The sequence below is a fragment of the Neolamprologus multifasciatus genome, chromosome 18 (genome assembly GCF_963576455.1).
Source record: "Neolamprologus multifasciatus chromosome 18, fNeoMul1.2, whole genome shotgun sequence".
Lineage (NCBI taxonomy): Eukaryota > Metazoa > Chordata > Actinopteri > Cichliformes > Cichlidae > Neolamprologus > Neolamprologus multifasciatus.
Genome location: NC_140456.1, coordinates 35,319,535 through 35,334,300, shown reverse-complemented (window position 1 = coordinate 35,334,300; position 14,766 = coordinate 35,319,535). Strand labels below are relative to the sequence as shown.

Below are 14,766 nucleotides of genomic sequence, written 5' to 3'. Positions count from 1 at the left end.
TACACTTTTAACAGTGTTTTAGCCGCGAATGTCGCGCTGTAATCTTCACGTCTGGTCAGGTTGTCAACATAGAACATGTTTGTGCTCAGATGTTTTCAGAGATTTCAGTAGCTCTGCTAACAGTCAGCATGCAGAGTGCACCGAGGGGGTTACGTTAACCGGTTTGTTTACATATTCCACTCTCCGTGTTCCACGTGTTGCATTCGCAGATTCTCATTTTCACCGAACGATCGTCTCTTTCCACCTGCTCTTGTGTCTCTGTGCTTCTGTAACATAAAGAACGAGCTGACATTTTTCTCACGAAACCAGCGATCAGCTCAACAGACCCTCAGTTTACCTGCATGCATCCTCCTCCTCACCTGTCAGCTGTTTAACACCTGCTGCTAATTCAAGAAACACGCCCACGTTACCTGGTGATAGTCACAGTTTAACTGGGCAGCCGGTGCTCGATATTACGCAACGTCAGCACATTTTTCTGCACAAGATAAGTAAATATAGTTTTTCCCGAGCGCAGAGTTGCTGGAGCTTGTTTCCCAACAGAGCACTTTATAGGCGAACCCACTTCCAATCACCGGCACAGCTTTGAAACCTCACCTGAGTTTCAGCTCTCAGTGTTAAACGCTGGACTTAATTCACTCAGGTTTTGTCTGTCGGGTCACGTTTACTTCGCTGTTTTATTTACAACTGAGCAAATCGGTTTGGCTGAGGTTAAAGTTACGTTTCATAACTGCACCGTTTTACAGACGTTTAATGGTTCACTGGCACATGTGTTAGACTGAACTATTCGCTTTTCTTTATCTGGTGTGTTTTGGATTTAACAGTGAATTTTGAGATTAAACTGACTTTTAAAATGTTTTTATACAAAGAGGAAAGAGAAGGCGCATTTCCACCGAGAGGAGCAGAGTTTCCAACTACATGTTCATAATGCAGACTGCAACCTGGACAGAAATATTATATCATCTGTTTTTTAATAGTTATTCTAAGCACCAGCAATCTGTTAGAATTTTTAGAGTTTACTTAACTAAAAATAAATGAGGTTAACATATAATTTGTGTGATTTTTTTTCTCTCTTTTTATTCATTTATTTATTTTTTTGCTTTTTCGGTCATGTTATGTTTAACTGTCAAAGGTTTGTTACAAACTATGAAACACATGGTGCAGACTTCTGGATGTTAGAAGAAAACTAATACTGCTCATGAATGAGACTAAAGGGTGGCTGTAGCTCAGGTGGTAGAGCAGGTCATCTACTGATCGGAAGGTTGGTGGTTCGATTCCTGGCTTCCCCTAGTCTGCATGCCAAATATCCTTGGGCAAGATATTAACCCCAAATTGCTCTCCGATGCATCCATCGGAGTATGAATGTGTGTGAATGTTACTTAGAATGCACTTAGATCAATGTGCTTGTGCGAATGGGTGTGAATGGGTGAATGCACAAGTTGTGTAAAGCGCTTTGAGTGCTCAGAAGAGTAGAAAAGCGCTATATAAGAACCAGTCCATTTACCAGTCCATTTAAAGGCAGGAAGGTGTCCTTTAAAACTAAACACGTTAGTAGGACCTCCCTATTTATATCATAGTTTATGAAATAGCACGTGTATTTCAGTAATAGCTACTGATTTCAGTGTAGTGGTGAACAGTCACACAGCTCACGTGGGTGTTATCTGTGATACTCCTTAACAATCATTTATCCAAGTTAACTTCAGTTAACTCTGAGCGGCTGGATCGACGGAGGTCAGACAACAATTTTACATGTATGATCTTAAAACAGGACACAGCCATTATCCGTCCTGGCCTCATATCAAATGTGAACGCAGACTGAGTCTATGTTTGACGTTTGCTTTATATCTAATCTTCCTCTCAAACATTTAAACAGCAGCGAGTCTGCAGCTGAGGGAACACAAACTCAAACTGTCTGAACAGGTTTGCTCGTTTCTTGCGTTCATTTGGTGATTTATTAAATGTATAACTGTTATTCTAATCTGCTGCTGAGTCTCTTACGCTGATGAAAATGCAGAAAACACAGATCACACCTGTTCAACCAATCGCTTTCATTCCACTTTGATCTGTGACAAACTGACGGTTCATCTCTGTTACAGTGTTGTTAGACTGCTATATTTGTGTGTTCTTTATGCTGTAGATGTTCACGTCTCTGGAATAGTTGGCAGTATTAAGGATGCTTTTCTGTAAAATCATATTGATATGAGCCGTGAATTATTCGTAGATGACAGTTAGATTAGTCAGCTGGGAAACTCTGTGTTACCTCAGAGAGCTGAAGATATCGTGGACATGCTGACCTCGCTCTGTGGTGTACAGGTCCGTTTACCCTCATGATTAATATTCACAATAAAAATATTAGCCGAACATCATGAAGTCTGTATGTGTGTCATAGTGTCGAACAACCTTTGTACAGTTAAAGCCAGCAGTTACTACATGACGGAAACACCAACGTTATCTCTTTTATGTGTTTATCAGGTCACGCTGATGACTGAACAAAAACCCAAAGATCAGCTGTTAATCGAATTTATTTGCTCTCTCTCCTCCTTAAACATGTTTTTAATGTTAGTTATAATTCAGAATTGGCGACTGAAACACGTAGGACACATAAAAACATCAGGAAATAAAACCCTGATAAATATAACCTCAGTAAAAGAAGTCCGTGTCAGTGGGGTTTATTACAACTGTGTACCGGGGCCTGCGCTTTGTCGGTGGTAATAACAGCTCGATTGCTTGCGAGGCGAGCGGGTCTATCCCCCGCTTTGCCGTGAGACTGGGCAGACATCTCCGAAATCATCGAAGCACTTTTGCAAAGAGGCTGTATCTTGACAAACCGACCAGACACATGAAGATTAAACCGCTACATTCTCAGCTAAAAAAATATTAAAACTGTATTTGGTGACACACAAACAGGGTTTTTCAAAGTTCAGTTCTGTTAGTTTCCACATGCTGGTTGTTGTGTGCTAAAAACAATGGCCACCAGGCCAAAGCAATGGTTTTGAGTCGATCAGCGTTAGCCCCGCCCCCTGAGTTTGATGGGTGAGGCTGACAGATAAAATTATTTCATGGTGAGAGCCAGGCGCCAGGACTGCCAAAATGAAATAAATAAATATATCATTAAATAATTAATTAAATGTGTCAATAATTAATTAATTAAATGTGTCAATTAATTAAAATGTGAAATACATAAATAATTAATTAAATGTGTCAATAGTTAATTAATTACATGTGTCATAACTATTTATTTAATTAATTATTTCCCATTTTAATTAATTATTGCCACATTTAATTAATTATTTAATGGCGTATTTAATTAATTCATTATCGCAGTCCTGGCGTTCCATAGCTGTGAGCCAGGGGGCGGTAATGCGCCTTAACATTGGTTGCCAACCAAGAAGAAGAAGAAGCTGTGAGCCCAGAGGGAGGGGTGAGTGAGTGAGAGATTCGTTCGCTCCATGATTCAGCACAGGAAGGGAGGGGGTGAGTAGCTCATATGTGCTGTTAGCATGTTAGCAGAGTGATGCTACTGTGAACTGAGGAGCTATTTTCTTCATGTGAGCTTCTACTCAGGGTTTTTTCTTCCAGTTCAGAGCAGAAATGCTTTTGTTAAGAAACTGGCTGTTGTTGTCCCCCCCCCCCACAATTTTAATTATAAGCTAGATACATTTCAACTAATGGAATTAGTTTGCTAACAGCAACAGGAATGAGTCAGTGAGTCAGTTGGGCTTGGGAATTATGATTCACGAGTCAGTAAAGTGATTCTCGAGTATTGAACGATTCGTTCACGAATCGAACATCACTAGTTGTAACCTTGTGTGCAGTGATTGTTGAGGTGTTGGTACCTGTGAGTGCTGAGCACAGTTTCCTTGTGTAATTGTGGATCTATGTTTGGGTGCATTGAATGTTTGACGCGTGCTTTACATATGGTTCACTTTATGTATCATCACTACAGACCTAATAAATCACCTGAACTTGGAAGTCTGCCTCCATGTTCTTTAACCGGAGCACACCCACCGTACCTGGCCACTCTAAATAAGCTAAACTCCTGGAGACAACACTTTGTCCATTTTATTTAGATACAGTGGCACCTCTGAAGCAAAGTGTTGTCTATTCTTCTTCTATCTATCCCTGGATAAATGAAAATACTCAAAATTTCAGGAGATATTGTGGCAAGTTAGAACATTTATGAAAGGCTTCCAAGCTTGAGGTTCATCGAGTACATCTCAAGGAATCAATATCCTCACTTAATAACATGATTAAAAAAAAAGCTGGAACTGAATATTTTTCAAATCTAATAGCTTCAAAAAAGAACAATCCCAAAGTGTTGTTTGATAAAATTATGAAAATGGTCTCTCCTGATATTCCTCGTGTACCAGTCTATACTAAATCTGATTGTAATGAATCTTTGAACTATTTTGTAAATAAGGTCGCTGCCATCAGCTCTAATATTTCTCCATCATCCTCCCAGTATCACACTGACATGTTGCTTACTTCTGATACCTGCTCCTCTTTTACTCCTGTCACCTTACAGGACGTCAGTGCTCTGCTTGGTCAAATGAAACTGACTTGAAGCCACCTTGATGTAATTCCTACACCACTTTTCATTAGTGTGTTTGACTCTATTGGCCCCTATATTCTGGACATATTTAATACTTCTCTTCATGCTGGCTCAGTTTTAAACAAGCTGTCGTTGAACCAATATTAATGAAACCAAATTTGGACCCATCTCTTCCAAGCAGTTACAGGCCAATATTAAAATGACCTTTGGTGTCAAAGATCTTGGAAAAAACAGTTACAGAACAACTTAACGACTTTCTGGAGAAAAACAATGTTGTGGACATTTTCCAGTCTGGTTTCTGTAAACTGTCCTCCACTGAAATAGCTTAACTTAAAGTGTGTGGTGACATTCTGATGGCAGCAGACTCTGGAGAGTACACCGAGTTGGATCTCACCTCTGCTTTTGATACTGTTGATCACAGCATCATGATAAATAGGCCGAAGGACTTGTTCAGGATTACTGGTGTTGCTTTAAAATGGTTTCAGTCGTTTCTATCTGAGAGATCTTTGACTGTCTGTATGAATCATGTGTTGTCTGAAACATCAGTTCTGCCTTCTGGGGTACCTCAAGGATCTGTTTTAGGTCAGATTCTCTTTTTCCTTTATATACTTCCTCTGGGCCACAGGTGTCCAACTCCAGGCCTCGAGGGCCGGTGTCCTGCAGGTCTTAGATGTTTCCTTGATCCATCACATCTGATTTAAATGGTTAAATTCCTCCTCAACATGTCCTGAAGTTCTCCAGAGGCCTGGGAATGAACTAATCATGTGATTCAGGTGTGTTGACCCAGGGTGAGACCTAAAACCTGCAGGACACCGGCCCTCGAGGCCTGGAGTTCCCCACCCCTGCTCCAGGCCAAATTATCAGGCGTCTTATCATCTCTACACTGATGACATTCAGTTATACTGTTCTTTCAAAGATTCTCAGTTTGATACATTTTCTTGTTTAAATAATTGTCTGTCAGGAGTCAAACAATTGTTAAACTTCAACTTCCCCCAGTTTAATACGGATAAAACAGAAACTTTGATTGATTGATCACATGTCTTCAGAAATTAGGCAGCAGATCAGTTTTTAGGCCCTTCCATTAAATCGAGTCTCAGAAACTTAGGTGTTATATTCGACAGTTCAATGTTGCTTGAGAAACTCTCTAAACAACTGGTTCGAAGCTGTTTTTATCATCTAAGAAACATTTCTAAACTCAGACTGGTGTCAAAGGCAGAACTTGAGATGATTCATGCTTTTATCTCTTCTCACTTGGATTATTGTAATGGTCTTTTTACGTGTCTCAACAAATCAGTTCTGGAGCTTCACACTGTACAGAATGCTGCGGCGAGACTTTTAACTGGCACAAACAAGAGGGCACACATTACTCCAGTTTTGGCTTCTCTTCATTGGGTGCCACTAAATTTTAGGGTTCATTTTAACATTTAAGTCATAACTTTTAGAGCTATACATGGTGAAGCTCCTCAGTGCATCTCTGACCTGTTGAAACCTCATGCTTCATCCTGAGCACTTAGGTCTTTAGGTCAGAGGTCACTGTTGGTCCCACAGACACACGTGGGGATTGAGTTTTCAGGCACCGAGGCTGTGGAAATTCCTGCTGTTGTCTTTATGCTGTCTAGACTCCACTGACTCTTTGAAAAAGCAGCTGAAGACATTTCTATACAAACGAGATTATGTGCTATATAAATATATTTTACTTACTTACTTGAATAATATTTCATTTATGAATATTTTTTTATTAAAATATTTATTTTATTTACTTTATCACCTAATTAAATTATAATTCTGTAAATAAGGGTGATAGTGTGGCCTGTGTAGGTTGTCTTCAGGTTCTCTGCTTCCTCCCACAGTCCAACAACATGCATGCTGGGTTAACTGGAGTGATTGTGAGCCTAAATTGTCTGTCTCTGTCTAGCTCTGTATTTACTTGGCTACATCACCGTGGTTACTGATGCTGAACCTATAACCTGGTCTGGATCAGGTTATGTTCAGAGTTTGTGTTTAAAATCGACTGAAGTGCCTCGTTTTCAGTGATTCTTTCATTTACAGAAAGCTTTAAGTGTGATATAGATTCAGTCATATCTGACTAATGTCAGTGAATGAGGCCCAGCTGTAAAGTCACAGCAGTCACACTGTATGTGTCTCATTGTCACTGGAGTTTAGGCTCCTTGCATTCAGCTGGTGCTGCAGAAAAAGTAGAAATGTTTCTGTTTGGTACGAATCTGCTGAGTCTCTTTTACAAAGATGGAACTGCAGCTAATCCTACTCATGTAGCCTGTTAGTAAAAACCCAAGTCACTGTCAGACACAGCAGACATTTACTGATAATCTCACTGTATGTGATCTTTTAGCACCTCCTAGTGGTGAACATGTGGAGTGTTGTTAGTCTGGGTGACGAGTGTAACTGTTGAGTGAGATACACCGGACCTGCATGCTGGTAGCTTAGCCACAGCTCAGGTGTGGAGAAGCTGAAAAAGAAGGTTTTCTAGTTCGTAAGGAGGAAAAAACTGAGAGGACTGAGTTAAATAGAGGCTAGAGAGTAACACAGAGCGGCCACGAAAGCTGCTCACACAGTTTAGAGAGACCTGTTAGTTAGTCAGACCAGCTGACTAGTGAACCGGCTAACTAGCACACCAGCTGACTAGTGAACCGGCTAACTAGCACACCAGCTGACTAGCGAACCGGCTAACTAGCACACCAGCTGACTAGCAGACCAGCTGACTAGTGAACCGTCAGCGAACCGGCTAACTAGCGAACCGGCTAACTAGCACAGCGGCTAACTAGCAGATCAGCTAACTAGCAGATCAGCTAACTAGCGAACCGGCTAACTAGCACACCAGCTGACTAGTGAACCGGCTAACTAGCACAGCGGCTAAATAGCACACCGGCTAACTAGCAGATCAGCTAACTGCAGCCACAAGCTGAAGGACGATTAAATGTAGTGGAGATATCAGGGATGACACTGGTGTGTCTGATTCACTCTTTAGCACTCCGGTCACTCCGGTGTGTCAGCCAGAACACCACTGAAGGCCAAATGATCCCAGCGTGTGGAATAAGGAGCTTAAGGTTCGGTTTGAAGCACTTTATTCTTTCACTGATTGATTCTTGTGGCTGTGATCACGTGTGTGGTTTTCTTACAAAAAGGAAGTACACAATGCAAATGCATGACAAATAAGATGAATAGATAAGATACATATCCAGTTAGATGCATACGTCAGTATAGCTAACATAACCATATATAAGGACAAAGATCACAGTACTATAATGCAGTAATGTTAAACACAAAGGTGTATATCTACATAAATCTATCCTATCAGTGATCAGAGTACTGTAGTACACTTCTACTACTTACACTATATACAAACTAAACGGCATTAGTGTGACTTTAAGTTACCATCAGTACAGACGAACTGATGGTAGTTGGACAAAATAAAGACTTTGCAATTATTGTGAAGGGCTTCCGGTTAAAGTAAGATCAGCTGATTACCTCATAACAAATCGTTTGCTATAGAACGCAGCTCCCTCTCTTCATTAATATCATGTACTGTAACTCCCAGGTAACCATGGTTACCCAGCCACGCCCAGTAGTCTCCAGAGAGACCAACAGCTGGTGCACGTTGTAACGCTGTGGCTTTCGTAGTCTCTCCTTTTTCTACAGCTCATGTGTTCTTCTTGTGATGGTGCGTCTTGAGGGAGGCTTATACATGCCGTCATTTGTTGATCCTAAGAACGTTCCTCAGACCGACTTCTTCAACAACACTAATCAGCCTGCAGTTTGTAGCTATCCACGTCACTGTGGCGTTTGTTAGCTTGTCTTTCTTTGGTTTATCTAGACTCCTCCCACAAGCTGAATCTACGTAGTCTGCCCAAGCCTCCCACCTCTGTTTGTTTGTGTGGTTTGTTTGCTGCCATCAACAGCGTGTAATGCATTTAAGTGATACTTCAGACATGAAGTACTCCGACAATAAAAAACTCAACTTTGCTTCCAGATAACTTTAGTTGTATCAACGCTGCCTCCTGGAATAGTTTAAAATGAACATGTTAAAGATCTGTACCTGTCTCCATGTTTCTGTCCCCGCCCCTTTCTTTCTGTCCTGGGTCATGTGAGCGCTACAGTAGTATTAGGCCCACCCTCAATGCTCTCATTGGCTGAGACGCATAATGACACCCATTTCAAGCCAGCACTGATCAACATCCCTCCTGTGACCCATGGCTTTTATATTCAGAGCCGGTGAGCACTTTCACAATAATCATGATTTTAAAAACTGTGTTAATGTGCGATAAAATAATTGTTGGTGTTAATCAGTTAATGAGTTAACGAGATAATAACAGATTAACTTGCACTAATAATTAGACTTTGGTGACAAACTGATGTGATCTCCATGTTTCCTTTGTTGGACTGTGGGCGAGTGTCAGAACTGAATGTACTGAGTAACATGTAGAGTTTAAACATGTGTCAGTTCCAGTTTTAGAGCTCTAAAGTGCAGCTATCATGTTAGGAATATGTTAGGAATAGACAGTAACACTGAGCACACTGAGGTCAAATCTTTATTTTACTACTCGCTGCATTCTTGATGTTCATGAATTCAGCAGGTTCATGATTGTCTGCAGCATTAATCTCATATTTCCATTAAAAGTGTTGAATTTGACTGTTTGATGTTCTTTATGATCTCTGGCACCAGTTCATCTGTAGGCTGAGCTCAGTCCATCCATTTAGTGAAATGATGTTTAAAGGTCTCCATGTTCTGTGAGCGTGCACAGATCCTGAAGCAGAAAGCCTGGGTTACAGAGAAATGATCATCACTGTGATGATGCTCATCGTCTCTGACTGGGATTTGAGGTTTTGTCAAAGCAGCAAAGAAAGCCTGGCTATGTTGGACTGGGTGTGGCAGCAGCTCCCAGTTTGAGTTCAGGAGACACACACTCTATACTTTGAAGATCAGCTTCAAACTTTCCTTTTTGATAAAGCTTATAGTTCGAGCTGGATCAGGTGACCCTGAACCATCCCTTAGTTATGCTGCTATAGGCTCAGGCTGTTGGTGGACTTCCCATGATGCTCTGCTTTCTTCTCCACTCCCCTCTTTTCACTCCTGATGCTTTTATATGTCACTACTGCATGTCCTTAACTTTTGTCTTCTCTCTCCTTAGTTTGTGTTTTGTTCTTGTCTCTCTGAGCTCATCTCTTCTCTTTCCCCTCACCCTGCAACCAGTCATGGTAGATGCTCCTCCTGGAGCCTGTTTTCACTGGGAGGATCTTTGTGTCAAAGGGAGTTCTTCTTCCCACCATCACCAAGTGCTGTACACAGTCGATTGTCTGATGGTTGGGGTTTTCTCTCTAATATTGGAGGCTGTTACCTTACTCTGTTAAACAGCTTGACATGTTTTGTGTGTCTGCAGTCTGTCAGGCTGTCTGATTACAGAGGAAGGCTGTACTTCTCTGGCCTCAGCTCTGAGTTCCAACCCCTCCCATCTGAGAGAGCTGGACCTGAGCTACAATCATCCAGGTCCCTCAGGAATTAAGCTGCTCTCGTCTGGACTGAAGGATCCAGGCTGGAGACTGGACACTCTCAGGTATGGAGAGAATGTCTGATAGAGGAGAAAGAGCTGAAAACATTTCCTGTGTCCTTGACTCACTTCCTGTTTGTTTCCTGCAGATGACACATGAACAATCACACATGCAGGAATATTTTCAGGGACAGACACACTAGTCTAGCTGGATAGTACATGGATATTTATGTAGGGGTCTCCAAGGAGTCTGTTTGCAGGAACATTTAGGTCACAGGTGTACCTGAGATAGTGGTCACTGTGTACCTAATAAAGTGTCAGCCATGTGTATGTTTCCCATGCTGTATGTCCACAGTGATAGTGACAGAAGGATGAAACAAGGCTGTGAATCATTTCAGTCTGTGTGTGTAACAAAGAGGCAGACAGGAGCAGCTAACATTTGGAAATGGAAGCTTAAATACTGGAAACTCTACATTCACATTTAATAAATTTGTTCTCAAGTGCACATTTAGCAGCTAATGCTAATACTGTTTTCCCTTGCTTTCTACAACTTGAGCAGCTATTACTAAGTAGGCCACTTTGATCTGCTAAGGATTTGTGTGACCATGATGGAAACTCTGATAAGCTAATGCTACTAAGCTAATGCTGTTTATGGGCCCTGTTAGAATCAATATTTCATTCTCATTCTGTTGTTTAAGAACAATATTTACGTCTCACATCATTATAACACAAGAGAAAAGGGTATTAGCATTAGTTACTAATGCTTATTCACCTCAAATTACTACCTAATATAATGCTAATTTACATCAAATTAGCATTAGCTGCTCATATTGTTATAAGGAAAGAGAAAACGATATTAGCATTAGCTGCTAATAATTATTCACCCCTAATTAGTTAGCCCCTAATGGCAGCCTACTTAGCATTAACTCCTGACATTGTTATAATGCAGGGGAAGAGAGTTACCACTATTGGATAATGCTAATTCACATCAAATTAGCATTAGTTAATAACGGTAGATTTCGTATCATTAGATGCTGTCATTCTTACAAAGCAAACAGTATGAACATTAGCTGTTAATGCTTTTTCATCTAAAATTATTGGCGTATTGTTTAAAAGTAACAAAAAACATTGTTAGCATAAGCGGATAATGCTAATTCACTTCAAATTAGTATTAGCTAATAACAGCAAACTGCTTAGCATTAGCTGGTCACATTGTTATAAGGCAATAAATTATGGTATTAGCATTAGCTGCCAATTACTATTCACCTAAAATTAGCATTAGCCACTTATGGCAGTCTACTTGACAGTAACTCCTCACTAATACAATATTAATTCACTTCAAATTAGCATTAGCTGCTAGCATCAGCTTACCTAGCACTAGCTACTCAAATTATTAAAAGGGAAGGGAAAAATGTTACCATTATCGAGTAATGCTAAGTCGCATAAAATTAGCATTAGCTAATAACTGCAGCCTTCTTAGCATTAGCTGCTCACATTGTTATAATGCAAGGGAAAAGAGTTAGCATAAACGGATGATGCTAATTCACGTCAAATTAGCATTAGCTAGTAATGACAGTCTACTTAGCTTTAACTCCTCACATCGTTATAATGCAAAGGAAAATAGTTAGCATTATTTGATAATGCTAATTCACATCAAATTAGCAATAGTTATTAGCGGTAACACGCATCACATTGTTAAAATGGAAGGAAAAACATTGTTAGCATTAGCGGATAAATTAGTATTAGCTAATACTGGCAACCTACTTAGCATTAGCTGCTCACATTGTTAGAAATCAAGAGAATATGGTTTTAGCATTAGTTGCCAATGCTTATTCACCTAAAATTAGCGTTAGCCACTAATGGTAGCCTATTTAGCCAAGAATGGTAGCCTATTTAGCATAAACTTCTTAATGCTAAATGAAGTTAATTAATGTTAAATAGGCTTAACTGAAATGAAACTAGCGTTAGCATTAGCTGCTGAAATTGTTAAAAGGTAAGATAAAACATTGCTAGCATTATTGGGTAATGCTAACTCGCATCAAATTAGCATTAGCTAATAACTGCAGCTTTCTTTGCATTAGCTGCTCACATTGTTATAATGCAAGGGAAAAGAGTTAGCATTAACGGATGATGCTAAGTCATGTCAAATTAGCATTAGCCAGTAATGGCAGTCTACTTAGCATTAACTCCTCACATCATTATAATGCAAAGGAAAATAGTTTTTGATAATGCTAATTCACATCAAATTAGCAATAGTTATTAACGGTAACACGCATCACATTGTTAAAATTGAAAGAAAAATAATATAAGCATTAGCCAATCATATTGTTAAAATGTAAGAAAAAACATTGTTAGCATTAGCACATAAATTAGCATTAGCTAATAACGGCAACCTACTTAGCATTAGCTGTTCACATTGTTATAAGGCAATAAAATATGGTATTAGCATTAGCTGCCAATTCCTATTCACCTAAAATTAGCATTAGCCACTTATGGCAGTCTACTTAACATTAACTCCTCACTAATACAATGTTAATTCACTTCAAATTAGCATTCACTGCTAGCATCAGCTTAGTCAAAGGAGCTTGCAAAGAAAAGCGTCTGGACTTCTTTAAGTTACTTGAAGACGTTTCACCTCTCATCCGAGAGGCTTCTTCAGTTCTAAGGTCAAATGGTGGAGAGTCCCAGATATAAACCTGGTGGGAGTGTCCCCCCACAGAGGGACAAAAGGACCCCCTGATGATCCTCTAATCGCCTGAGCCAAGGTGTGGAACTGGGTGTGGGTCCCAATCAGCCAGAGTTTCGGGTGAGTTCATTGTGAAACCTGGCCCCACCTTATCATGCGAATTCCTGAGGTCAGATGGCCCAGGGTGTGAGTGGGCGTTAAGGCGTCTGGGAAGGGATCTCAAAACTGGATTATAGATGGCAGAGAGTTGGTGTCGTAAACCACCGCCTCTGTTCAAAGATGGTCGCTCACAGTGGACATAGATGGCTTCTTTCACTCCTCTTTCAAACCATCTGTCCTCTCTGTCCAAAATGTGAACATTGGCATCCTCGAAAGAGTGTCCTTTGACCTTTAGATGCAGATGGACAGCTGAGTCTTGTCCTGTGGAGGTGGCTCTTCTGTGTTGTGCCATGCGCTTGTGAAGTGGCTGTTTGGTCTCTCCAATGTAGAGGTCTGGGCATTCCTCGCTGCACTGTACGGCATACACCACATTGTTAAGTCTGTGTTTTGGCGTTTTGTCTTTCGGGTGAACCAGTTTTTGTCTGAGTGTGTTGCTGGGTCTGAAGTACACCGGGATGTCATGCTTGGAGAAAACCCTCCTGAGTTTCTCTGATACACCGGCTACATAGGGGATGACAATGTTGTTGCATCTGTCCTTCTTATCCTCCCTCGCTGGTGTCTGATCTTCTTTTCCGTGCCTCTTTGCTGACTTTAAGAAAGCCCATTTAGGATAGCCGCACGTTTTGAGTGCTTCCTTTACATGTGTGTGTTCCTTCTTTTTCCCTTCAGGCTTAGAGGGAACATGTTCTGCCCGGTGGTGTACCACCCTCTGGAACACAAACTTGGAGTAATTAGGGCCCTACACCACCGGGCAGAACATGTTCCCTCTAAACCTCCACAGGACAAGACTCAGCTGTCCATCTGCATCTAAAGGTCAAAGGTCACTCTTTGAGGATGCCAATGTTCACATTTTGGACAGAGAGGACAGATGGTTTGAAAGAGGAGTGAAAGAAGCATCTATGTCCACTGTGAGCGACCATCTTTGAACAGAGGCGGTGGTTTACGACACCAACTCTCTGCCATCTATAATCCAGTTTTGAGATCCCTTCCCAGACGCCTTAACGCCCACTCACACCCTGGGCCATCTGACCTCAGGAATTCGCATGATAAGGTGGGGCCAGGTTTCACAATGAGCTCACCCGAAACTCTGGCTGATTGGGACCCACACCCAGTTCCACACCTTGGCTCAGGCGATTAGAGGATCATCAGGGGGTCCTTTTGTCCCTCTGTGGGGGGATACTCCCACCAGGTTTATATCTGGGACTCTCCACCATTTGACCTTAGAACTGAAGAAGCCTCTCGGATGAGAGGTGAAACGTCTTCAAGCAACTTAAAGAAGTCCAGACGCTTTTCTTTGCAAGCTCCTTTGACTACGATGACCTGGATGACTGAGAACCTTCACAGACATAGCATCAGCTTACCTAGCACTAGCTGCTCACATTGTTAAAGTGTTAGCATTAGTGCATAATGCTAAGTCACATCAAATTAGCATTAGTTAATAACGGCAGCCTATTTAGCATTAGCAGATAATGTTGACCTTGGCCCACTGGAAAAGTTCAGAACTAAAGATTTAGGAGTGTTTCTCGATAGCTCTTTCTCATTTGAGAAACAAATAAATTCTGTTATTAAAACCAGCTGTAAGTTTTATATTGGTGATTGTCATTTATGCTTAGAAATATTTACTCATATCTGAGTTTTATAATCGATTGCATAATGATAGAGGTTTGATCCTTAGTAGTCTGTAAAGACTCTGTGTGCCTTCCAGAGTGCTCTGGCATGCACACACAACTTGGGGTCATGAGAGGTCGTACCCTCTCTTACTGATTTATGGTATAGGAGGACACCTACTCTGTGTCTGGTTAAGTATAACATTAGTTAATAACGGTAGACTTCGTATCAGTAGCTGCTGTCATTCTTACAAAGCAAAG

General features: G+C 40.9%; 1 protein-coding gene across 5 annotated transcripts in view; it reads left to right on the top strand.

Annotated features, from left to right (window-relative positions):
- Positions 1 to 14,766, top strand: part of LOC146498526 (protein NLRC3-like) — a 75,524-nt gene that overhangs the window by 51,140 nt on the left and 9,618 nt on the right. For all 5 annotated transcript variants that reach the window (XM_085139989.1, XM_085139988.1, XM_085139987.1 and 2 more), the window contains one exon: positions 9,946 to 10,119. In XM_085139989.1, coding sequence (XP_084996115.1) covers positions 9,946 to 10,119 — 174 coding nt within the window. The remainder of the gene's footprint in view (positions 1 to 9,945; positions 10,120 to 14,766) is intronic.